Below are 24,915 nucleotides of genomic sequence, written 5' to 3'. Positions count from 1 at the left end.
AAAGATGCTAGACAGATGGAGGCCATGGTGGAGAAGGAACAGGGAACAGCAGGGCTGGAGGTTGGAAAGACGGAGAGTTAATATCTGGCCCCCTAGAGCGGGGAGGCTCACCAGCCACTGTGGATGAGGCCACTCCTGACCACACCAGCCACAGTTGGCTTAATGCTTTTCCTCATCAAAGTATGTCAGAAACTATTAGCTCATGTATATTGGATGCCTTCTGAGAGCAAGACCAACTCCCCTTTGCCTTGGCCAATTACTGCTAATGACTTCTCAAACATGACAGCTGTTATTCTTAACTACTGAAGCAATCACAAAACAATGTTCAAATTTTTTTTTCTCAAAGTTTGGATTGCTTGAAAATTAGAGTAAAATTTGGAAATGTAGCAGCGTCTTCAGAATAAATTAGTGAGGATCTGTGGGAGAGAAAAACAATGAACACTTTTGTGAGTTATGGCAATGTTTCCGTTCAAGGGCAGTTTATCTAAGCAAATCGTTTTAGCTGATGACCCATGCGTTTGCGTTTGCTAAGGTATGGCTCAAGGTCAGCCTCTGCTTCAAGCTTAGGAGCCCAGCCTCCTAAACCCTGGACACAATCCTGGAGAATGAAGCTCCATCCAAACTCTCAATGATAGATGCTTGTCTGTAGCCCCAGAAAGGAGCAACCAGTGATCTTAAAGGGCCAGGTTGCTACACTGTAGTCTTGGAATGAGAGCCAAATTCTTGGCTTGAGCTCCAGCCTCACTAGGAGATAGCTTTGAGACCTTGGGTAGCTCAGATAGCTGTGGGAGTCTTTTGGAGCTCCAACCTGCTCCCAGCTTATGACAGGTTCTTGGGTGGAGAAGAGAGGAATGAGAAAATATCAGATTGAAAGATAGACCTCAACGATGAGGAGAAAGACAAAGAGAGACACAGGATAGCTTTGGGAGGGCCTGGATCAATACCCAACAGCCCAGAGGTTTATTCAAAAGGGCTTTTTATAATATGCCAAGGGGAGAGGCAAAAGACCTCCCCCTAGCAAGATCAAAGCACACTGTAGAGACAAGTGTAGACCCTTCCAAATACCTGATAACCACGCCTGTGGCCAAATCATCTCCTTATGCAGCCCTGCTGGGTAAAGCAAGCTCAGATTCTCTGACCCTGAGTAAGATCTCACTAGGAAGCCTCTGTGGGCTCCCATAGGTGGCCAACTTGTGGAAATCCATATTCCTTATTGTCACATGAATCACTCGATGAGATCACAGAGGACCTTGAGCCCCTAGTCTTAAAGGGCTCTCCCATTCCTGCAGCCATCGTGTTGAGCTGTCTTGCTTAGACAAGCATGACGATGACTTTTGGGAAGCCAGTGTAGATGCTGCATTCAGGGAACTCCTACTTATCCCAGCCTCCCTCATTCCTCATCCCTTTCCCATTTCCCCCTCTAAATATGTATTTTTTTCACACAAACATTCTAGATCAGAGGGTACCATTTCTTAGGTGTGTGACAGCATTGCATTACATTCTCTCAAGACAATATTTATGGTGAAACTTCATGGCCTTACACCCTGCCTTCTCCCCAGTAGACTGGCCAGCAAGTAGACACCACTGTGGCTCATGTGAAAAGCTGCTCCCCCTGAGAACTATGACTCTTTCTACCCTTCTGTTTTATTTAGTATTCTTCAATTTTAAGGACTAATTTGTTTTCTTAAAGACTTTTCCAGTTTCCCACACTCCACAATGAGCTATGACTGAGTCTTACACTACACAAATGTGTGCTATCCTTGGGCTCCAGCTTTAAATGCTAGCTTGACTTTTATGGTTAATTTTGGGACATGCAATGAAATTCAAAGAATGTATGAAAATTAATTCAACAAACTCATTAATTAACACAGCTCTAACATTTTTTTTTTTACCCACATGAGATAGCCTTTACCTTCATTAATGTAGAAAAAGCATCCCACTGGAATATGAGCTATCTGAATGGTTTGTTTGTGGTTTTCCCCCTAAGTCTTGATAAACATTTTGTGTTTAAATGACTGAAGAAACAAATAGCCAAGCATAATTATTGGCTCTTGAGAAGTGAAAAATTATACCACTCAGTATGTTACTATTCATGACAATCAGTTTACAAACGTCCCCAGACTGTGTGCTGGGACCCAGGATTTGGGTCATGGGAGACACAACTTTATCTTTTGATTTTGATGAACTGTAGGTGATTCTCACCCCACCCCACCCCACCCCACCTTCTACAACCAGTGTGACTCCAGCCCTCACTCCTGGGAGCAGTCAGGGTGCCCTGTACTTACACCTTGGAGGAGTGACCATTAACAGCAAAAGACTAGGAACCAGCCCATGACCTTTGAGTCTCAGAAGGACTTTAGTCTCTGAGGGCTCCTGGCACAGCAGTGAGGTGATCATTGTGGCAAAAGAAAGAAGGAAAAGAAAGCTGATGGAGAAGGCACCCCGAGGGGACCTGCCACACCGTCTACAGAACAAAGGCTTGGACACTGAGAAAGGAGATGATTATTGCCTTCTTTCAGAGGAACATACAGGGAGCTAGCTAAGTCACTCATCTCTACTTCCCAGCCCCACAGCCATATTCCCAGCATGGTGTAGGGACAGAATTAATGAGTTGAGCAGATGGCCTGAGACAACCAGCAGAATTTCTCACAGGAAAGAAGGGTAAGGTGAATACTTTATGTTAAAAAACACATAGCGAGCACACAACATAACATACAAATCCCAGTGCATGTATTCATCAGCTTTCCTGTTGGATCTTTGTGAGTTCAAGGCCAGCCTGGACTACAGAGTGAGTTCCAGGACAGGCACCAAAACTACACAGAGAAACCCTGTCTCAAACAACAACAACAACAACAACAACAACAACAACCAAAAAAGATTACCCCTCCCTTTCCTTTCAATGCCTGCATGTGTGGTGTAGCCCCTGGCTCGCCACAGCTCTGACTTTGTGTGCTCTCAGAGGATCAATCCTTGAGAAAGTAGGAACATTAGGTGAGTGAACTTGGTACTGATGATGGTCTCTGTTTTTTTCTTCCGTCTTGCTTGGGACTGGACTAATATTCTGCACTGTCTGTTTATGACTGTTAATAAGTGGAGTGATGGCTAGTGATAAGTGGTTAATGACTACAGAACAATCAGATCGGTCATGTTACAGGCATGTCTCCAGAAGTGTAGCATGTGGGTGAAACACACAGTGCCCAGCCAGGCATGCTAATGTGAGATGGCTATTCTTGGTTGTCAAGTTGATTACATATGGAATTAACTAAAACCCAAATGACTGGGAACACCATGAGGAATTTTTCCTTAATTAAATTGTTTGAAGTGGGGAAGATCCACTTCTAATCAGGGTCTTTGAGGTGAGAAGATCCACCTTTAATGCGGGCCACACATTCTGCTGGTACTGTATACAAAGGACATGGAAGAAGGAAGCTCTCTCTGTCTGCTTACTCTTTTTTTTTCCCTCATACCTTCCAACTTTATTTGTATAAAAATCTAAGGAAAGCAGATCTAAAGAGACAGAAAGTGAGCGAGGTTTGCCTGTGGCTGGAGTGGAAATACAGAATTACTGCAGACATAAGGGATATTTCCTCTTGAGATGATTGAAATATTCCAAAATTAGATGGTGGCAACCATTGTCTGCCTAGTCTTCTGCCTGCTTGCCCTTGATCTCACTCTCGCCAGCAAGTCCATCCCTTCACTGGCATTAGAGCCTACCTACTTCGTTGTGATTCCAGCACATACTGAGTACCACCTGAGACATCCAGCCTAGTGGACTGAACAACTACTGGATTCTTGGACCTTCCATCAGTAGACAGCCATTATTAGACTAGCTGGACACAGTCTGTAAGTCATTCTAATAAAGCCTCTCTCTCTCTCTCTCTCTCTCTCTCTCTCTCTCTCTCTATATATATATATATATATATATATATATTCATTCTATATGTTCTTTTCCTCCAGAGAACCCTAATACACAATGCATCCCTGTACTATCAGCACTGGAAGCTTGAGGCGGGAGTTTAAGGCTATCTTTGGCTATATAGATCATTCAAGGCCATCTGGACAGTCAGTCAGCCACACCTGTGTACAGTCAGTCAGCCACACCTGTGGACAGCCAGTCAGCCACACCTGTGGACATGCAGCCACACCTGTGGACATGCAGCCACACCTGTGGACAGTCAGTCAGCCACACCTGTGGACAGTCAGTCAGCCACACCTGTGGACATGCAGCCACACCTGTGGACAGCCAGTCAGCCACACCTGTGGACAGTCAGTCAGCCACACCTGTGGACAGCCAGTCAGCCACACCTATGGACATGCAGCCACGTACACACAACTTTTATTCAGCCATAGACTCCTGAAAATCTATTTCATTGTAAAGTACATCATAAATGCGTACAAAATGTGTAGGTACAGACACAGTTTAAAATTATAATAAAATGACCACCATGCTCGGATCACCCACAAAAATAAACAGTCTGAATACCCTTGAGATCTGGGTGCCTCTGCCTCTTAGTGTTCATTGTTTCACTTCTCCCACAAGAGCTAGCCCTTCCATCCAAGCTTCATTTCTACTTTTTTTTGTTGTTGTTGTTGTTGTTTGAGACAGAGTTTCTCTGTGTAGCTTTGCACCTTTCCTGGATCTCGCTCTGTAGACCAGGCTGGCCTCGAACTCACAAAGATCTGCCTGCTTCTGCCTCCCGAGTGCTGGGATTAAAGGCATGACCCACCACCGCCCAGCTCATTTCTACTTCTTAACCAAATGCATAAGAATCCTTAAGTAACACGGTGCTTAATTTTGTCTACTTTTGGATTTCGGACAAATGAGGTTGTGGCATGTTTGTATCTTTCTTATCACCCCCTATTGTGTTTTGAGTTGTGTCCCTGCTAAAGAGTATAGCGATTGACCTTCACAGCTGTGTACAGTTGTACTTTTCAACTATGTGTTACCCTTTTCGGCCCACAGCCAACAGCCATGCCCAGACGACTCCAGATGTTGCCGACATGAACAGTGGGGTTAACCCACTGTCACTGAGCACTTGCTCAAAGGCTTCCCTGGGCCATAACATATCCCTAGGAGTGAAGACACTGACTCATGAATATGTACGAGTTCAGCGTGAGCAGACACTCTTACCGCAGTGTTGTCCAATGAGGGCTGTCAATTCACACTCCCATCAACCCCAGATCAGCATCACACTTGTGTGAACTTGGCACAACCAAAGACTTTGAGTTTTTCCGATTTGGCAAGTTGAAATAGTGTTCTTCCATTGGTTTAGTTTGCATTTCTGAGACTATTGATGCCACTGAACTAGTTGGTGCATGTTAATGGCCACATACATTTCTGCTTCTTGTGATTTTGCTCATTTTTTTTCCTGTGGTACTACATTTTCTCAGTGTATAGTAAGTAGTCTTTCATGTATTCCTGACCCTAATTTTTTGTCACACCATGTTACAAATGTCTTCTCCAAGTCTGTGACTTCTTTTTGACTTTAAAAAAAAGTGTTTTATGATGAATAGAAATTCTTAATGTTTTTCAAGTCTGAAAATTATTAAAATCTGGATTTTAATATTTGACTAATTTTAATTTAAAAAGATATATATAGAGATGGGCATTGGCCATCATCCTGGACAAAGCCAGCCTAGAACTACTAAGTTGGGGTATGCTTGACCATCAGCTCGTCTCAATTTGTATGCCTTTACTTTCCAGTATTTCTGAAATACTTCTGTAGAAACCACATTGGTAAAGAAAGGTTAATAGTAAACTGCTTTTGTTTCTTGTATAATAATTTTGTTAAAAGACAGTTTGATTACATATAACAGTCTAAGTTGCTTTCTCTGAGCACTTGAAGGGTTTCTTCTTCTGCAATATGACTTAGCTTCCATTTTTACACAGAAATCACCTGTGTGATTTTTTTAAAATGTAGGCAATCTGTCTTTTCTCTCTAGCTGTGTTGAAGATCGTTTGGTATTCCGTGTTCTACAAGTTGCCCTTACTCTAGATAGATACGGATTTCTTTCCATTTCATCTTGTTTGGATTTGTCAGTTAACTCGAGAAAGGAAAAAGAGACAATGGAGAAGAATGGCCCTTCCAATTTGCTCTATTATTTCCTTTGCAAAAAAAAAAATCTGATTAGTTGTTATGATAGATAGCCTTTAGCCTCTCCATGTTCTTTGTTTCTGTCTTTGCAGGTCACATTCTGAGCACGTTCATCTGCTCTGTCTTAGAGTTTGCCAATTCTCTTTTAGTTATGTCAAAATATCACTTATTAGCTATAGGGTGGTTATTTATGTCCATTTTGTAATTTCAAATACTATACTCTTCATTTATAGATATTCCATTTGACTCAAAATATCACATTTCTAGTCCTTTTGGAGAATATTTCATCTTTATCTATGGTCACACCAACCTGAATGTACCTGGTCTGGTCTCAGAAGCTAAGCAGGGTCAGCCTTGGCTTAGTATGTGGATGGGAGACTATTCCATCTTTTATCTTTCAAAAGACTCCCAACAACCTCTTATATCTTTCTGAGAATTAGATAAATACATACAATTATAGACTTTTTTAAAATCAGTTTTGACCTCTAAGGATAGTAATTTCCTGTGACATGATCTAATCATTCTTCTGTAATCTAAATATAATTCCAATTTAACATGCAAGCTTAAATTCCAACATAATTCCTAACCTTTACTCATGTTGGCTTTATTTTCATGTTTCCAAGATTTTTTTTATTCTTATGGAAACTTTCAAAATCTGTACTTAAAGTGTCTTCCTCTAGGGACCAGAGAGATGAATCAGTGGGTAAGGTATTAGCCATGCATCTTGACACCCAAGCTTCATCCTTTGAGCCCTTGGAAAGCTCATGGTACAGTGGAACACATCTGCGGTCTCAGCACTCCTACTGCATGATGGGAGGAAAAGACAGGAGCATCGCCTGGGAGCTCATATGGGGCCAGCGAGGCTAGAATGTGCCACACAGACAGCAGCAGAAAATGGGAGAGACCCTGCCTCAACAACATGGAGAGAGAATCGACTCCTGAAAATTGTCCTCTAACCCACACACATACACATACATGGCACATGTGCATTCTCTCCCAAAAACAAACAAAATAACCAAACCAACCAACCAACCAACCAACCAACCAACCAACCAACCAACCAACTAAACAACAACAACAACAACAACAAAACAAAGACGTGTCTTCCTCCTCCTCCAGAATGAGATGTGCTTCCTTCCGCCGGGTACCTAAGGTTATACCAGGGAGTCTTGAAATGGTTTACTCGGAGTTGGGGGCCACAAGAGGTTTAGTGAGATAAACTAGCAAGAGGAAACCAGAATTCAGGATTTGGAATAATCCAGGGAGACGTTCCTACTCTTCCCCTTCCCATTCTGTTCCTAGCTGAAGCCAAAACAGCTTCCCCTCTGTCTCCCAGGCACTTCCTGTCTCCCCCTCACAAAGGCTTCCAGCACCACCACCCCTTCTCTCTCTGCCAGATGTTTTCTGAGAAAAGGCTACTCCTGCGGCAGTTCACCTTCCTGGATTCTTGCTTCCCAGCTCATGGCCTCTAAAGATGTCGCTGTCATTGTAACCAGTTCAAAGAGCTGTACCAGGCAGTGTTACTGTGACATCTAGATGACTCTCTGACTAAACAGAGAAGTCCAAGCCCCCTGTTGTCACTAGACAGTGTGGATCTGGCTTCAACAGTATGAACTCAGACCCCACCGTGAAGTGCTTTTCCTTTTTCCTAATTATTTGCATAAACACTTTTTTTAAAAAAATTAAAAAACCAAATCTCCTTTCCTACTGTTTAATGATACCATGGGCCAAATACTTAGCTTTTTCTTTGTAACTAGTCCTGTTTACATTTTAATTTCTTTCTCTCCCACCAGCCCCACTTCACTCTGTCTCTTCTCCTCTAGTCTCCATGGAGATCCTTCCTGGTACCTCCAAGGGTCACAGGGATCCTGGTTTTCAATGTTCCATGTTTCTCCTCTCACATCATGTCACCCTGACTCACTGGTAAGTAGACTCCATAAGTTTCGGCTTCAAGAAGCAAACCCACAAACTCCAGATGTGCCTGACAGATGTTCCATGAACTTTCCATATCTATCTATCTATCTATCTATCTATCTATCTATCTATCTATCTATCTATCTATCTATTTATTTTGGCAGCAGAGGGAAGGAAAGGCTAATGGTTCAACAGCTCAATTAGAATCCAGCCAGGAAAAAGGGTCAACATTCCCTTCCTGTACCTACGATTGTTACCAGTGTTTCTGCTGGAACTCTCTTTGCTTTGTTTAGTGGATCCTGGAAGTGATGTTTAGAAAAGCAGGTACAGTAATTGCTGAGGTTTAAATATGTGTTTTGGGTTGTTTGTTGTTCTCCAACCCAAAGTCCTACTGCAGAAACTTGTCCCCTTGCTGCAGTGGTGTTGTGAGGTGGGGCTTGGGTCATGAGGGAGAATTTGCAGGGACAGGCTCATGCCTCCCCGTGGAATGGGTTATTTAGGGTGTGAGTTTGATTCCTTTTAATCTCTTCCTGACATACATACTTACTTTTCTGCTTTCCCTTCATGACCTGGAGCAATAGGAGACCCTCTCCAGAAGCTGCTCAGATGCCGGCACTATGCACCTGGACTTCCAGCCTCCATCCATTCTGATCCAGAATAACCTTTTTTTTCTTTACTACTTATCCAATCTCAGCTATCCAGTTTAGCAACAGAAAACAGACAACGATTCTGAAGAAGGCCTTGTTCTCACTCCCGAACTCACCGTCCATCCCAGCAGTTCATTTACACATGTTAGTATAAAGGTAGGAAGGTTTTAGGCAGTTTTAATAGTCAACAGACACTATCTGTGACAAGCTCAATATGTATTTCTGTTTATTATCAATTCTCAGGAAAAACAGCACTCCCGGGACATATATCTGAGGAATATATAGGGTAGAATTCTGTAGAAGATATTAAGTGACAGATACTCTTGCATCTAGAAAATGATGTCTTAGGAACAGAGAAATAGGTTAAGGGTTGCACCCTACCTTTTATATAAAAATAATTTTGTTATTTCTTCCTCCCTTCAACTCCCCCAGCTCTTATAGTATCTAGAGAAGGCAGCTAGCTCAAGGAAGCAGGCAGCCATTGTTGCTCATTCATCCATCATTCAGGGACAAGGCACTGTGCCCATTCAAGTGTCTCGGTCCTTGCTTTAAAACAGGCTCATTGTCTTGGAGTCAACGACAACATGTCTAGATTTCATTTTCATCTCAAATTTTATCTCACTCAAACATTTTTGGGGTAGAAATGTTTAAGAATAAACTTTAGAATACAATTAGCAGATTATGTGATGTATTTTAATAAATGAACTGTCCTTCATTCAAATTAGCATTTCTTCTCACAGAAGAAAAAAATCGAGCAAGGAAAATTGTGGAGAGATGAATTAATGTGACATTTAGAGCAAGATTTTAATGACACAAAGGGCAAGAACATCAGAGCTTTGCTTTTTTTCCTTTTACAATTACAACTTGACATATTTCAGGATGTTGTTCCTAAAATGAACCTTTTAAGCAGAAAGTAAAAAATGAATACATGAAAAGAAAAGGTGCGGCAGTAAAGTCACATTGGTCAGGGCAGTCAGAGCATAACCAAGATGGACTTAAACATCGTCTTTCCTAGACTTGGTAGGAAGATGCTCAGTCCTTGCTTCAGTCCGTATTGGTCTGTGCAGTCACAGAAGGTGAGCCTGAGAAGGACCTCAGACAACACTTAAGCAGATGAGGATCCAGATGAGGCCCAAAGAGGTCAGCTAAGGTCACACAGGCAGCTTGCAGCCTTAAACTCTCTCCTAAACCACACTGCCAACAGGTGCAATGGAAATACTGTAAAATGTTCACATCCGCATCAAGCCTAGAGAAATGAACTTGTGGTCTATGAAAGAGATAGAACTGCACATGGGAAAATCATGTTGAGGTAAGTTAAAAAAAATACATGCATATACCTGAAGTATTTTCTGCAAATTTTTTTGTACAATAAAAAGATATTCTAAAGGAGAACCAGGTGAGTGTTATTTTAATGGAATCTATTCCTCTATGATTGGGAGAGGGAGATAGAACTGAGGTGAATGACTTGTAGCAGCAGAGAGGCAAGGGACGTTCAATTCATTATAAGGAAGAAGTTTTCAAAGGTCAAAGTTATCCAAAGACTGGATGAGAGATGAGAACATTCATCACTAAAGGTTATTAAAGCAGAAGCTGGGAGAACTTGGCAGGGCTTCTATGGCTTCCAAATGTAGACAAGCTGTAGAGACAACCTGGGAAGATGCCGAAAATGGAGATTTCTGAGTCCATGCCCAAGAGGGTGCCCTGGGACTGGTTTTTTTAAGAAGCCACACCAGGGATTCTCCTGTTCAGGGAAATGCGTCAGACACCTTTAAGGGAGTGTTGCACCTCAAGACTCTACAGTTCACAAGGCGATGGGGGTGATTTGCCATGGTGGTAAGGAATCCGCATTCTAGTTTGGGTCCTTCCCAAACTCGAATTGCATCATGTCATTGGGACTCAGATTTCCTGTCTGTAAAAACAAGTAATGTTAGGTGTCTCTTAGGGCTTCTATATGCTTGGAGTTGGGCTTCCGAGGGTAGCCTGGAGGAAATTCATCTCCAAAGTTCCAGGGAAATTCTTCAGGACATTCAGGGGATAGAGAATTATCTTGGAATGGCTGTCAGTGACAGCTGGGCAAAGCTGTGTGATATGGCTGCTTTGACGAAGTTGGCAGGCATTCTGGCCAGGATCTGTCTGTCTCCCACTGGTCAGGTCGGGAGGAGATAGGGTTGGAAACTGGGAACCCAGGAGTCTCGCCACTTGCTTTAATTATCTTTGTGACCCAGTTACCACTCAGGAAAGGAGATCTTAGGAGGCTCATCTGCTGTCCAGAAAGGAGAGCGTTAGGATGACCATGAAGTGACCTTTCTGTGGACACCGTGCTCAGAATCCACACCTCTGGGTGGGGAACTGGTTTGGCATGGCTCTATGCTTCCTATGGATGAGCCTCAGTGATGGTCTAATGTTGAGCTCTGCTTTATCCTTGACGTTGTTCTTCCCTATCCAATTTTCCGTCTATTTCCCCATGGGAACATTTATTCGCTAAGTCTCACCCTTGCAGTTCCTCATTCCTCACTGTTAAAAAAAAGGGCCGGTGTTTGAATGATTTGCCTTTTATCTTCTCTTCCCAAATATATCTATCTCTTATTTCAGTACACATCCTTTGGGGCCTTCTCAGCCCCTACCTATCTAGACACAGATGGAGCACCAGGCATTTCTTTGTCGTCTTTACCCAAGGAATATCTAGGAATTTACCCAGGCATTCCGAATGGGAGGAATGAAAACAGTTTCCTTGGTATGTCAATAGGGAAGCTTCAACCCCCAAATCACAGGAGGTGTGGGTGAGCAGGCTATCCCCTGACTAGGTAGGGGGTGCCTTATAGGTGAACACATGGAAGCTGTAGTGTCCTGTCGAGTCCTTGGACATCATGACTCCTCCATCTATATTTTTTCTAGAAAATGTCTCTAGATCTTCAATCCTTTATTTCAAACTGTGTCCTAGAAAAGACCACCTGATGCCCTTCCCACCTCAAATTTACCCCGGCCAACACAATTCCTGGATCTGCTTCCCCAAACTTACAACTTCCTCAAGTCTATATACCGGGCTAAAGGACCTCCTTTACCTAATGTAGGTGAGAATGATGCAATATATCTTTATTTTTGTTACATGCATTTATTTTCTTGTAGTAAATACTTAATAATGATGTATCCAATGAAGCAGACGATGCATTTGAAGACCCCAGATGAGAATCAAGAGGATACCATGGTGGAAGGGGGCTTTAGTTTCCACACATTTAATCCAAATAGGTGTTTCTGGTGCAAAGTCTGAATGGGTCCTGAAGGAATTCACCAGATAAATTTAATTTGTAAGATAGAAGGTCACAAAACACTTCCAGCTTCTAGGAAAGAATGTATTAGCAAGGCTCTAAACAAATGGACCATAAGCCTGCTTACAGCAGACCTATCTGAAGGACCAAGCATCTATTCACGTATGATTGTGAAAGTCAGTCAATGCTATGGATCCATTTGATGTCAGTAGTGAATTCTAGAAAGCTTTATTTATTTTAATTACCAGCCTTGTTCATGCATATGCCTCCTTCCCTATTCCTACCCTAATTCCTTTCTAATTTTTTTAAATCAATATTCCCAGGATGGCATTTTTATCTCTAAAGTATTTCAGTTTTGATGTAAAAACAACAGATGTTCTTTGATTTATAAAGGGCTTATATCCTGATAAAATAAGTAAGTACACTATTCACTGTAAGTTGAACATATTGTTAAGTTCAAAGTATACTTAATATGCCCGGGCTGGTTGGTTTTTGTCGGCTTGACCCAATCAACAGTCAAGAAAACACCTCAACTGAGAAAATGCCTCCATCAGACTGGCCTCTAGGGGGTACTTCCTTGATTGACTATTGCAGAGGGAGGACCTAGCCCATTGTGTGTGGTACAACCCTGGGCAGGTGAGCCTGTGTTGCATTAAAAAGCAAGCTATGCAAGCCATGGGGAGCAAGCCTGTAAATGAGTTCTTCCAAGGCTTCTGCTTCAGCTCCTGTCTACAGGTTCCTGCTTCAGTTCCTGTCCTGGCTTCCCTCAGTGATGGACTGCAACATGGAAGTTTAAGCCAAGTAAACCCTCCCCTTTCCAAGTTGCTTTTTGGTCATGGTGTTTATCACAGCAAAAACAGAAAATCAAACTAAAACTTAGTGGATACCCAACTAAAAATGAAATGAACAAGTGGGCAAGCAAATTGGGAAAATAACAAAATGGAACTTTTATCTATAAAAAGTAATTAAAATTATACACTTGGCTAGATAGGAAGCAACTAGTTTTCAGAGAACAATTCAGTATCAACAGAAAGATGCATTCCATAGTTTGTCTTAGGAGACTTGCATAAATTTGATGTCTAAATCATCAACAAAGGTAAGAAAAACAACAGACAAAATAAATTTCTGTGGCTTATATGCCATTTTGTCTATGATATTTCATCATGGCAGCTGGGCTTTGGCGGTATTTGAGTTCAAATGGTGACTTTATGGGCAATGAGTTGAGGTACTCGTAGTTATTGAGGGTTTACTTGCCTTTTTAGTTAACAAGGAGCTATAACGACTCTTTGTGCATGCATACTGCTTATGAAGTTTGACCCACGCAGATTCATATCACTAGTCCCATAGTCGGGGTAGTATTTCTATCACCTTATAAAACTGTCCCTAAGAACCTGGCAACTATTAATTTCTTCCCATTTTGTGAATGTACATGGGATAAAACGTTGCAATCTTTTGGGTCTGGCCTTTTTTCACTCAAGGAAAACGATGCTGAGACCAGTCCAGGATACTGTGTGTGGTGCTGGTTCACTCTATTCTACTGTCGCATTTGCATAGGCAAGACTTTGACTTTGTCCATCTATTTGCCTGATAAATGGCATTTGGATTGTTTCTAGGCTGTGGAGATTGTGAATAAAGCCACTACAAACCCTTGCATATGAATTTTTGTGAAGATGTGTTTTCACAGCTCGTGGGTAAATACCTAGGATGGGTAAGTGATGTTGGCCTCTCTAAGAAACTGCCACGTCTTTCTCAGAGCAGCCGCACCATTTTGCACTCCCATCAGCAACAAGAAAAAGTTCCAGCTCCACCATGTCATACCAGTCCTGGCACCACCAGTGTTTTTAGCCATTATGGCATTTCACAGATACTGAGTCCTGATGGCTCCTGAATTTTGGAAAGCAAATAGCCAAATTTTGGAAATGAAAGAAACACCAAAACTTTTGCTTGGATTCATTTACTTGTTTGTTTGGACAGCAAGGAATACACACCTCTGTAAGAAAATTATGAAGAAAAATGACTTGTTCAATCAAAATAGAGAGTGAACAGGGAGAAGAATTCAATTATTAGTACTTAATAAGGGGACTCTAAGAGATTGATGCTATTTACAAGGCAAGGTGCTCTGTGATTACTTTGTGATTATTTTTGGAACTATAGCCATGAGTCTAATACATTTCACAATCAAAAAATTTTAAAGGGGGTTGGAAAGACAGTTCAGTGGTTGAAAATCCATACTCATTTTGCAGAGACCTGAGTTTAACTCTCAGCACCCACATTGGGAGGCTCACAACCGCATTCAGGGGACTTGACGGGTTCCTTTGGGGTCTAAGGAGACCTCCACCCAAGTGTGTGTGTGTGTGTGTGTGTGTGTGTGTGTGTGCATGCACACACACACACAGTTAAAATTTTAAAAATATATATTAATTTTTAAAGAAATAAGCTTGGCTGTATTGAATCACAAAACAGCAACAGAATGCAGAGCAATATTTTAAAATTCCTTTTAAAAAGGAGTTTGAGCACAGTAAATAAAAAGCTTAGTAAAAGCATTTTATAGAATTTGAACATGAGAATTTCTTAAAACACAAACCTTTCCTTTAAGTATGCTTAAATGGAGCTAGGCATGGTGGTATACACCTCTTCTCCCAGTACTGGGAGGTTGAGGCAGGAAGACTGTAAGTTCAAGGCCAGCCTGAGTTACATAGTAAGATCACATCCCAAAAGAAACAAGCAAACAAACAACCCCAAACAAAATGAGACCTGCTTAATTTTTAAGAGCACGTCTGCATTTGTTTATAGCCCCAGGCCACACTGCTAATCTGTCAGCTCATGTACTCCCAGAGGCAGCAGCTACACACACTTGAAAGGCTCATCACACTAGGGTGGTTCTTAATGATGGACAAAGAGCACGATTTCAATAAAAGCCAAGAGTAGGATGGGCTTTGAGTCAAGCTCCTCACAGAGGTTTGACTCACCCCTAGACACCTCCACATCAGCATCTAGACCACACAACTCTAATAGTCTGGTTGTCACTGACACCTTGTAAGGATGGGTTACCTGTGACGACACTGGGGATTTTGGAGAGAAAGCTCTTAACTGTTCTGATGGGCACACCCCCTGTCTTGTCATCTTGCATCTTGGTAATGATGTCCTCGATCTGAAAGAGGGTGAAGAAAAGAGGTGTTAATTTTTTTCTTGCACAGTAATACCAATGCAAGCCTTTGTTAAATAATCCCAGTGTGTATAACCTGAGGGCTAACAAGAGGAATTAGTGAAAACCCCCACGCAGAAAACAGTATCAGTGTTTGCTAGGTGTGAGTAGGTCAGAGCATGTTCCATAGGAACAACCCCTTAGTGCACCAAGGGAAGAAGGGAGAATTGCATTGGAGTTGGTGATAGGGCTCTAACATGAACACCAATGTGTATGTTGTGAATAAAGCCACTACAAACCTTTGCATATTAATTTTTTGTGAAGATATGTTTTCACAGCTCCTGGGTAAATACCTAGGATGGGTAAGTGATGTTGGCCTCTCTAAGAAACTGCCACGTCTTTCTCAGAGCAGCCGCACCATTTTGCACTCCCATCAGCAAAGATAAGATTTCTCCTCCTATACAAAGTAAGTTTTCATCATAGCAAACTGCCATAGTTGATTCCTCCAAAATGGCCATTTCCTAAGGTTCATCCTAAATGTTAACAGAACCCAATGGTTGGGTTCGAGCAGGGCCTTTGGGAGAAAGACCACAGTGGGCAGCTGTCTTTGTGGAAACAGAACAGGGAAGAGATGGACTAAGGAGGACACACATTTGTAGGTGTGAGTTCACAAGCCAAATGTAACTTCCTGGGCAGCAATGTTCAGAATAGGATCTAGGAACATTTGTAACAAGGATGTGGACCTTTTTGTTTGGGGAGGTGGAACAAGCAGAGGGGGGGAGGGGCTAACAAGTAGGATCGACATAGTTTGGTTCTGTAACCAATAGAAATATCTTTAAACTGTTGGGATGGATTCTCTGAGTAAGACCTGTCACAGGATTTTAAAGACAGAAACTTAGTCGGGCGGTGGTGGCACACGCCTTTAATCCCAGCACTCGGGAGGCACAGCCAGGCGGATCTCTGTGAGTTTGAGGCCAGCCTGGTCTACAGAGCAAGTTCCAGGACAGGCATCAAAACTACACAGAGAAACCCTGTCTTGAAAAACAAAAACAAACAAACAAACAAACAAACAAACAAAAGACAAAAACTTAAGCTATTACTTAATTTCCTCTAGTTTGACATACTATCATTACATTTCAGGGTTAACTGATTGTCTCAAAGACATGAGGCTAATAACTGATTTGGTAGCAACAGATATGTTGTTAGATACAAAGTTAGGACACACTATAAGATCATTGCCACCATGAAGACCAGTGAAAATGCCCACCAGACATTCAACATACATTGTATTCAACATGCACAGAGTGCACTTGTTCAAGAGTCTTTAACTAGAGCTAGATTGGAGACACCACCTAAACCAGGACCCAGGGAATTGTGTCTTCTGGTTGCCAGGAGAAGAAAACTGGACATCTGTATTCAACATCAATGGCCATGACAGATGTTAAGAATTGTCACAGCCATCACCAGGTCCCACAGATGTCCAGCGGCAGAGCCAAGTTAGACTCCAGAGCTCAGGTTTTTAAACCCTGAGCGATTCCACTTTCCAACAGGATTCTCAGAAAGCCAGCCAAGTGTGGGAGCCACCCTCCCCTGGAGATGCCTTGTTTTTCCTGCAAAAGTACTGAGAAAGAGGGGCTAAGGATGTAGTTCTGAGGCAGAATATTTGTCTAGAATGTAAAACGTCTTTCATTCCATCCAAAGAACCACTAAATAAATAAATATGAGACTGTGAAAGAATCCCAAGGCCCTAGCCCCTCCGATGACAGCATCTCATAGTCAGGAGAGTCATTCCCTGCAGCCCGAGGATCTGTGTTCTGTTTAATTACAGTCTAAGAAGGAATTTAATCCATAGTCCCATCATCTACCTCAGCTACTGCTTGACTTCCTGATAAACTCAACCACATAATCACTCTGAGTATCACTCATCAATGGCCTAGAAAAAATGGTCACATTTAAAAAATGATCTATGCCTTTGATCTAGTGTGCTGTTTGAAATCAGAAGCATCAGTTACATTGATGGTTGCTATGGGAAAGCCAGAAAATATCCTTGAGGATTGGCAGGAAGCCAGTAATTCAATTCAGTTAGACCTCTGAGTGGGCATTAGATCGTAATACTATTCAGTCTCTGCTACTGTGGGCCAGAAGGGAAGAACTGGCTGTGCAGAGGAATTCTCCATGGCTCCTTTCTCCTCTGCCCTCTTGCTTCACCATGTGATGGAATCTCAGAAGGGCATATTTACTAAAGAAGAATATATATATATATATCATTATATATGTATGTATGTATGTATCATTATGTTGGTTTACAAGATATCAAGAAGTGTATTGCTCATCAGAGGTAATAGTCAGATCAAAAGGCCAGTCTTGCCGGGTGTGGCTGCATGCACCTGCCATCACAGCACTAGAGAAGTAGAGCCAAGAGCATCTTGAGTTCAAGGCCAGCCAGGCTATAGAGTAAGATAATAAACAAACAAACAAACAAACAAACAAACAAATAAATAAAATCAATAACAAAAAGGACTGCTGATTCCTCACTGGACTGTAAAGGGGATTACATTCGGAGGAGTTTACAGCATCAGAAATATGGAGAAAGAATATTCTGCAATGTCCCATGCCTGACTCTGTTGTGGTGTCGATACACACTGTAGTCCCTCTCCTGGCCTCATGGTGGATAGGGACTCTACTCATTAACCTTTGATCATGGGACTAACCTGGCTGCTGTCCCTGAATACATGTGACCACAGGCACATCATGCACCCGTGCTTACCAGCTTTGCTAGTGGCCTCATATAGTTGATGTCCCAAGAAAGATGTGACATCTTCAGTGAACAGGACCAAACCCATATCTTAGTCAGAACACCCCTGGCTTCCCTGTTCACCCAGAAGTAACAAACCAATGTTTCTATGCTACTGACTCAAGGATGTTTACTTTAAAGCAAAATAAAGTAAGGATCTGACAAAAGGCACTTTTCAAAAATTGCCAAAGCCACAACAGATATTTGGCAGGCAATCAGAATGGATGTAAATTAGATATAGGGTGCCTTTGGAACCAACCCCTTTTAAGAACACAGAAACTCAGTATACAGTATACACCATGTACTTTAAAACTCTGACAGGCTGTCCTGGTTGAGGTAGCTTATTCCACCATTGTGTTAGTAGACAAGTGTTTGGGAGCTCTGCTTGAGGCTGGGGCACCACCCACTTCAACACTCTCTCTGAAGTTCCTAGTCATGGGTTTCTGAGAATTTCCAAGAATTCTCAAGAAGGCCCCGGGAGCTTATATGAACACTGACAGGCATTTTCAAACATCTACTTCCTGGTTATCTGCCTTAGGTATCTTCAATAGATATTTGATTTGTTTCTCAGTCTTTAAAGTTCTTCAGCAAAGATGTTAACTAACTCAGAGGCCCAGAAGGTCTCAGAGCTTGTAAGCAACAAATCTGGATTCCTATCCAAGTCTGCCTGAATCCAGTATGTCACCAGCATCTATAACATAGAAAGTTCAACATCCTTTCAGATCACCAGAAAACCTTAGTTATCACTCTTCTTCATCTCCCCGGGGATGGGAGACAGGAACAGACTTACCTATATTTTCTTGACTCTTAGGTTGTATCTCACTCTGACACCTTTTGTTCCCAGGGAATAACACAGTAAGTTCCCTGACATCCTTTGATATGAAGACCCGTGTCTTAGGGAATGTGTTTGGACCTTTCTGCCCCTGTACCAATCAAGGAGCAGGTGGCCCCTATCTGACAGCCAGGTGAAGCAGAGAAACCAGCTTGGCTGGTTCTGCCTGAGTGAGCCCCAGTAATAAGGGTGTTCTTCTCTGAGGAGCTCAGCACCCAGCACAGATAAACAGGTACAAGACTTTTCCAAACATCAGAAGGACAGCAGTCATTGCACTAGCCATTGGGCTTTCTTTTACAGAAGTGATAGACAATTCACTGAATTAGTCCTGAGTGGGAGGGAGAAAGAGTGACCTCTCTTTGGAAATGGAAGCCATGGTGGGACCACAGCAATGGACTGTGATGTCTAGAGAGACTCATGGCCTCACCAGAGTGCTCAACACCTCTGGACATCACTATCCTGTCTCTACAGTTATATGTGTGTTTACTAAGTGGATAATCTGGTTTGAAAATAGGAGAGGCTACTCTGACCTGCCCAGTGCTAAACTGTGTCTGAGGGGTGACAGCATCACAGATTGGAGTTGGGGCTGGGTAGTACTGGGGAGCCCTGATTTTTTTTACAGACTACACCAGGCAGATGACATCAGAAACCAGACAAAGATGCAGCCCCAAGAGGCCCTGGCACTGGCCCTTCTTGGTCAGCCCAGGCCTGCTCATCTCTGCCTTTCTGGATGACAATCCTGTCGGAAATGACAAAGGGCCCATATTAACATTGTTTGTGCAATTTAATGATCCAATGAACTAATTTATTTATCTCATGCATTGTTTCCTCAGCAGAGGATTTTTTAAAGAATGTCAAGTGTGGGAAAATTGTAGTGCAATTATTGAAAAGAAAAATGCCTACAACTCCAGGGAAGGAAGTTATAAATATATAAATATATAAAAGTTATCAACATATAAATAAGCTGATGGCCTGTGCTTCTGGCATGGAGATCTTTTCATCCAAATGTTTCACTTTGACTTTGCAATCAGCTGCTTATTTCTACTTTGGCTCTTGCATTTAATTAAAGATCTAGTCTTTCCTTGTGTTTGTGAATGAATGAAATTGATCAGAGGTAGTAACCTGAACTGGCTGATGACAATCACAATTCACAATGTAAAATGTGTCTGCTTCACTGAACATGATCTGTCCCATCTGGCTCCCAGAAGATGGGGACATGTGTGTGCATATATATATATATATGTGTGTGTGTGTGTGTGTGTGTGTGTGTGTGTGTGTATACACATATGTGTGTGCATATATATGTGTGTGTATACATATATAACATATATTATACACATGCATATATCTATATATATCAATATATATCTAAACAACTGTTAGTAATCCAACTCTTAAATGTATTCAGGTTCACTCAGTCACTTTCAATGCCAGGCCCTATATTAGTTTCTGTAGTTAAAAAGGCATGTAGTGGGCTGGGGAAATAGCTCAGTGGCAAAGTGTTTGCCGAACAAATCTTGCACCCAAGTTTGAACCCCCAGAACTTACATAAAGCTGGGACAGCAGTGTGCATCTGTAACCCTAGTGGTCCCATAGTGAGATAGAAGACAAAGATAGAAACATTCCCAGGTAGAAGGATGCTCATCCACACTTGCATCCATCTATACAGATCATATATATATATATATATATATATATATATATATATATATATATATGTGTGTGTGTGTGTGTGTGTGTGTGCATATATATATGTGCATATATATGTGTGTGTATACACACACACACACACACACACACACACATACGTTGTATACATAGCACACCAAAAACAGGCAGAAGAACTCATTCTTGGTCATAATGGATTAACACAATTAGTGATTCAGAGACCCAGGCTTGTGCTTAAGGATGTGGTGGAGACAGCTGGGCCAAATAATAAAACACTAAGGGATCTACTTCAGGAGGCTCTTGGCATGGATTCCATCACCACTATTTTTTTTTTTGTTTTTTTTGCCATCCCAGTTCGAGGCTTGGAGGGCATCTTGGGATTCCATCTTCTAGCTATTACACTGCGTGTTAAACAGTTTTGAGGGAAACTGACTATTGTGTTGGTAATGGCAATAGCAGCAGCCTGGAGGCTTTCTCCCCTAGAAGCGGCTTGTGGATGGCAGCTGACATTGCTAGCAATTGGTGGCTCATTTCTAGGAGAGGCCTCACATTTCTGTTAACAGGGGGACAAAACAGGCAGAGTCTGTATTTGCTCCTTTGGTAAGGACAAGCACGTCCCTTTCTAGAAGACCCCAATGTCTTCTCAAGTCTCCGGCCAGAAGGGAGTCACATAGCCACTTGGAGCTCCAAATGAGGATGGGGGAAAAGGTGCTTGGCTTTTCCAGTCCCTGTACCACATGGAGGCAGGGGAGGAGGACAGAAATGGGGTTGGGCTAACCAACTAGCCCTCTATGCTTTGAAGACACCGTGGTTACTGACACTCAGGAAGGATGGGCAGGCAGGCCCTGGTTCCTCTGTTTTCTACACTGTAACCTGCACAATATTCTTAAAAGGGGAAATGTATGCATTTAACAGCATTGCTTAAACATCTGTTACAGTGTCCTAGAACATCTTGTTATAAGCTCTAGAAGACCCCATGTCTTTTCTTCATTTCAGTTATCATGTCAATTTGTCTTTGTTTCCTCTTAGACTGTTTTGCTCACCACTGACTCCTCATTAGTATTAAGTTCAGGAAATATTTATTGAGTGGATACAACTGTAAAAAGATGAATGAATGAAATTTTACACACACACACACACACACACACACACACACACACACACACACATACACATACACACAGGGTTCTCTGTGTAACAGTCCTGGCTGTCCTGGAACTCGCTTTGTAGACCAGGTTGGCTTCAGACTCACTGAGATCCTTCTACCTCTGCCTCCCAAGTACTGGGATTAAGGTGTGTGTCACCACTCCTTGGCTATGAATGAGTGCTATATTCTTAAAGGAATTTTCCTCCAATGCCAGCACTGAATGGTGCTCAACACATTACAAGAGCCTTGAGGGTACCATAATCTCATTCAACTTCAGTCTAAAGTAAATTTAGTATTTACATTTAAGGGCATCTTGCTTTGATATTGGTTTTATAAAAAGATTTCCTACATTTTAGTAACTACATTCAAGGAACACCTCCACAGGCACCCAAGTACCAGCTGAGACTGGAGCTGGATTTCCAAGGATCAGACCTGGCATGATTTTGGCTGTGCCAGGCAGATGGATGAAAACCACCATAGCTTTGGGCTATGGTTTTAATATTACCATATGGAGTGTTTCATAAGTTACTGTCATGGGGACGTTTTCTCCCATTTAATTGAAGAGAAACACAGGCAGAGTGGCATTCCAGGATGGACTGAATAGCTTCATTACACTTCAGGGAAAGCATCTTTGCCTTGAGCTTGGTAGGATGGCTGAGCTGGAGGCAGACTTGTCTTTTTTTGTATAGAAATCTGTTGTTGCTCTGAAAAACAAGAGATCTGATCCCTTGGGAGGGCTGTGGACTTCATGGACTGGAATGTCTGACTCCAAAAGATCAGCTTCAGTGGATGGAGAGCAGAGGACACTGGCCAGAGAAACATCCCAGCACCCCTGAAGACCTCATCTCTTCACTAGCATCTCTTCAAATGACTCCGATTTGTGTGTTGTCTGCTTCTTGACATTTTTTCTTTCCTGAATAACAGGCTATATTGGCGTGTGAGTGTGTGTAGGCTATATTGGCGTGTGTGTGTGTGTGTGTGTGTGTGTGTGTGTGTGTGTGTGTGTGTGTTGGGGGTAAATAGCCCAAGGACACATGAGACTCTCAAATAGTGAGATTGGAGCAGGAAAGTCAGTGCTCTTGCTCCATACCTGGCTGCCTGGACCTTCACCCCAGCAGATGAGGACATTATGGGGGGAACTGGGATTCACCTAAGTGTTTAGTTGAGTGGAAGGGGGTCAGAAAGTGGGCTCCATACTATGTGCATATTAGTTTAATATACAGTATGAAAAATAGAAAAATGCCCTTCTCCAACAAATAAGCATGGCCTAACCCCTGGACCCCAAGAGAGTGTTACCTTTTATGGTACAGAGTCACATAAAAAACATTGGCCTTAGATGGGAGAGTGTCCTGTATTTTTATTCACAGTTCTTGACAGCACAGGACTTTTCTAATAATAATTGGCTAGAGAGTGATGTGATATAAGGAAAGGGTCAAAGACACAGGATTTCCCTAGAATCCAAGGAATGCAGACAGCCTTTGGAAGGACACAGATTCTCTCCCAGAACCCACACAAAGAAATAACGCCCTTGCTAGCACGTTGATTCTAGCCCGGAGAAACCTAGTTCAGCTGTCTGATCTTCAGGACTGAGAGGATGAATTTCATTATTCAATGAAGCCACTAAGTTCGACAATTATTACGATCACAATAGAAAACAAATACACACTGTGCCATGCTGTGGGATGTATGGCAAATGTGTTGCTAATTAATCAATAAAACACTGATTGGCCGTTGGCTAGGCAGGAAGTATAGGCGGGGCAAGGAGGAGAATAAAGCTGGGAAGTGGAAGGCTGAGTCAGAGAGACACTGCCAGCCACCACGATGAGGAACAGCATGTGAAGATGCCGGTAAGCCACGAGCCATGTGGCAAGGTATAGATTAAAGGAAATGGATTAATTTAAGCTATAAGAACAGTTAGCAAGAAGCCTGCCACGGCCATACAGTTTGAAAGCAACATAAGTCTCTGTGTTTACTTGGTCGGGTCTGAGAGGCTGTGGGACTGGCAGGTGAAAGAGATTTGCCCTGACTGTGGGCCAGGCAGGAAAACTTAAGCTACAGTGCCACCCACCAGACTAGTAAATGTTCGGTATTCTGCATTGTTTCCAAAATCAGGATAGTACACCTCCAGACAGGAAGTGGAAAGCCTCCCTACACTGCAGGACAAACCAATAGTCAGCCAGCACTTGAGGCAGCCCACTTGGAGAGGATGGCAGGGAGGATGGCAGGGAGGATGGCGGGGAGGATGGAGGGAGGGTGGCGGGAGGATGGTGGGGAGGATGGCAGGAGGATGATGGGGAGGATGGCGGGGAGGATGGCGGGGAGGATGGCAGGGAGGATGGCAGGGAGGATGGCAGGAATGCATCCATTTGTAACTTGGCACGATTTCTTCCATGGCCTTCTTGGTCTCCGTGGACCAGACAGATCAGAGGGTATGCAGGTGCTGTGGCAACACATCAACTCCAGCATCCCATTCTACACAGGCAGAGACTAAGATCCTTTTCTAGTTCTCACTTCGGATTTTACATAGGTACATTTCCCAACCTATCACGCCAGAGGGAATTGAACATGAAGGCCAATACGGCAACACAACCCAAATTATTCAGCTGGCGCCCTACAATGCTCCACATTTGAGCATGAGTGCCTTTGTGTCGAGGTTTTACAGAAACAGTGAAGTCTCGACATGTGTTTTGCCTCCCCCTTACAGCCGCCGAAAGTGCAATGGCCTTGTTTTCAAAGAAAAATGAGGCTATCCATCAACCCGGAATATTACGAAGAGTTCTCCCCCATGGGGAAGAGCAAGGGACATCAAACTGTGTCTCTGCTCTGACCTCAACGACCCTCTGGACTCTGGAACAGCTCATCTTCTTGGCTCTTTCCCTCCCAGTCCATTTCTCAGCACCTTTCCCTACTCCAGATTCAAAAACTGGACAGATGTGGCCAAAGGATGTTTAAGAGCTGGGGCAATTCATACAGGCCGTCTCCCGGAAAACTTGCCCTAGCTTCCCATAGCGACAGAGGCGATACCAAGCTTCTGCTGTGGAGTTCAAGGGCCTCTGTTATTTGGCATTAAACTGTTTTCCCAGCATCCCTCCAGCCTTTGTGCCCATGGGCACTCTCAGCTGCATAAACCCTGCTGCATTCTTTCTTCCTTGATCCTTGCACAACACATGCTTCCTTGCAGACTCATCCCAGGCTCTCTGAAGTAGTCTTATTATCAGCCGGCATGGTTTGGGTATGGTTTGATCATGAATAGTTAAAGCCCATGGGTTAGAAGCTCGGTCCCTGGTGTGATATTGTTAAGAGATCGGGCTAGGGGATGTAATTAGGTCATTGAGAGCAATAAGAAAGGGTTAACACAGTTCTTATGGGATCTCCATTATTTCCTGCAAGAGTGAGTGGATTGAAAA

General features: G+C 42.7%; 1 protein-coding gene across 3 annotated transcripts in view; it reads right to left on the bottom strand.

Annotated features, from left to right (window-relative positions):
- Nucleotides 1-24,915, bottom strand: part of Rgs6 (regulator of G protein signaling 6) — a 515,794-nt gene that overhangs the window by 155,725 nt on the left and 335,154 nt on the right. For all 3 annotated transcript variants that reach the window (XM_059279351.1, XM_059279350.1, XM_059279349.1), the window contains exon 2: nt 14,974-15,073. In XM_059279351.1, the coding sequence (XP_059135334.1) occupies nt 14,974-15,073 (100 nt within the window). The remainder of the gene's footprint in view (nt 1-14,973; nt 15,074-24,915) is intronic.

The sequence above is a fragment of the Peromyscus eremicus genome, chromosome 14, assembly GCF_949786415.1.
Source record: "Peromyscus eremicus chromosome 14, PerEre_H2_v1, whole genome shotgun sequence".
Classification (NCBI taxonomy): domain Eukaryota; kingdom Metazoa; phylum Chordata; class Mammalia; order Rodentia; family Cricetidae; genus Peromyscus; species Peromyscus eremicus.
Note: the sequence above shows the minus strand (reverse complement) of the source record. Positions and strands in the feature narration are given on the sequence as shown.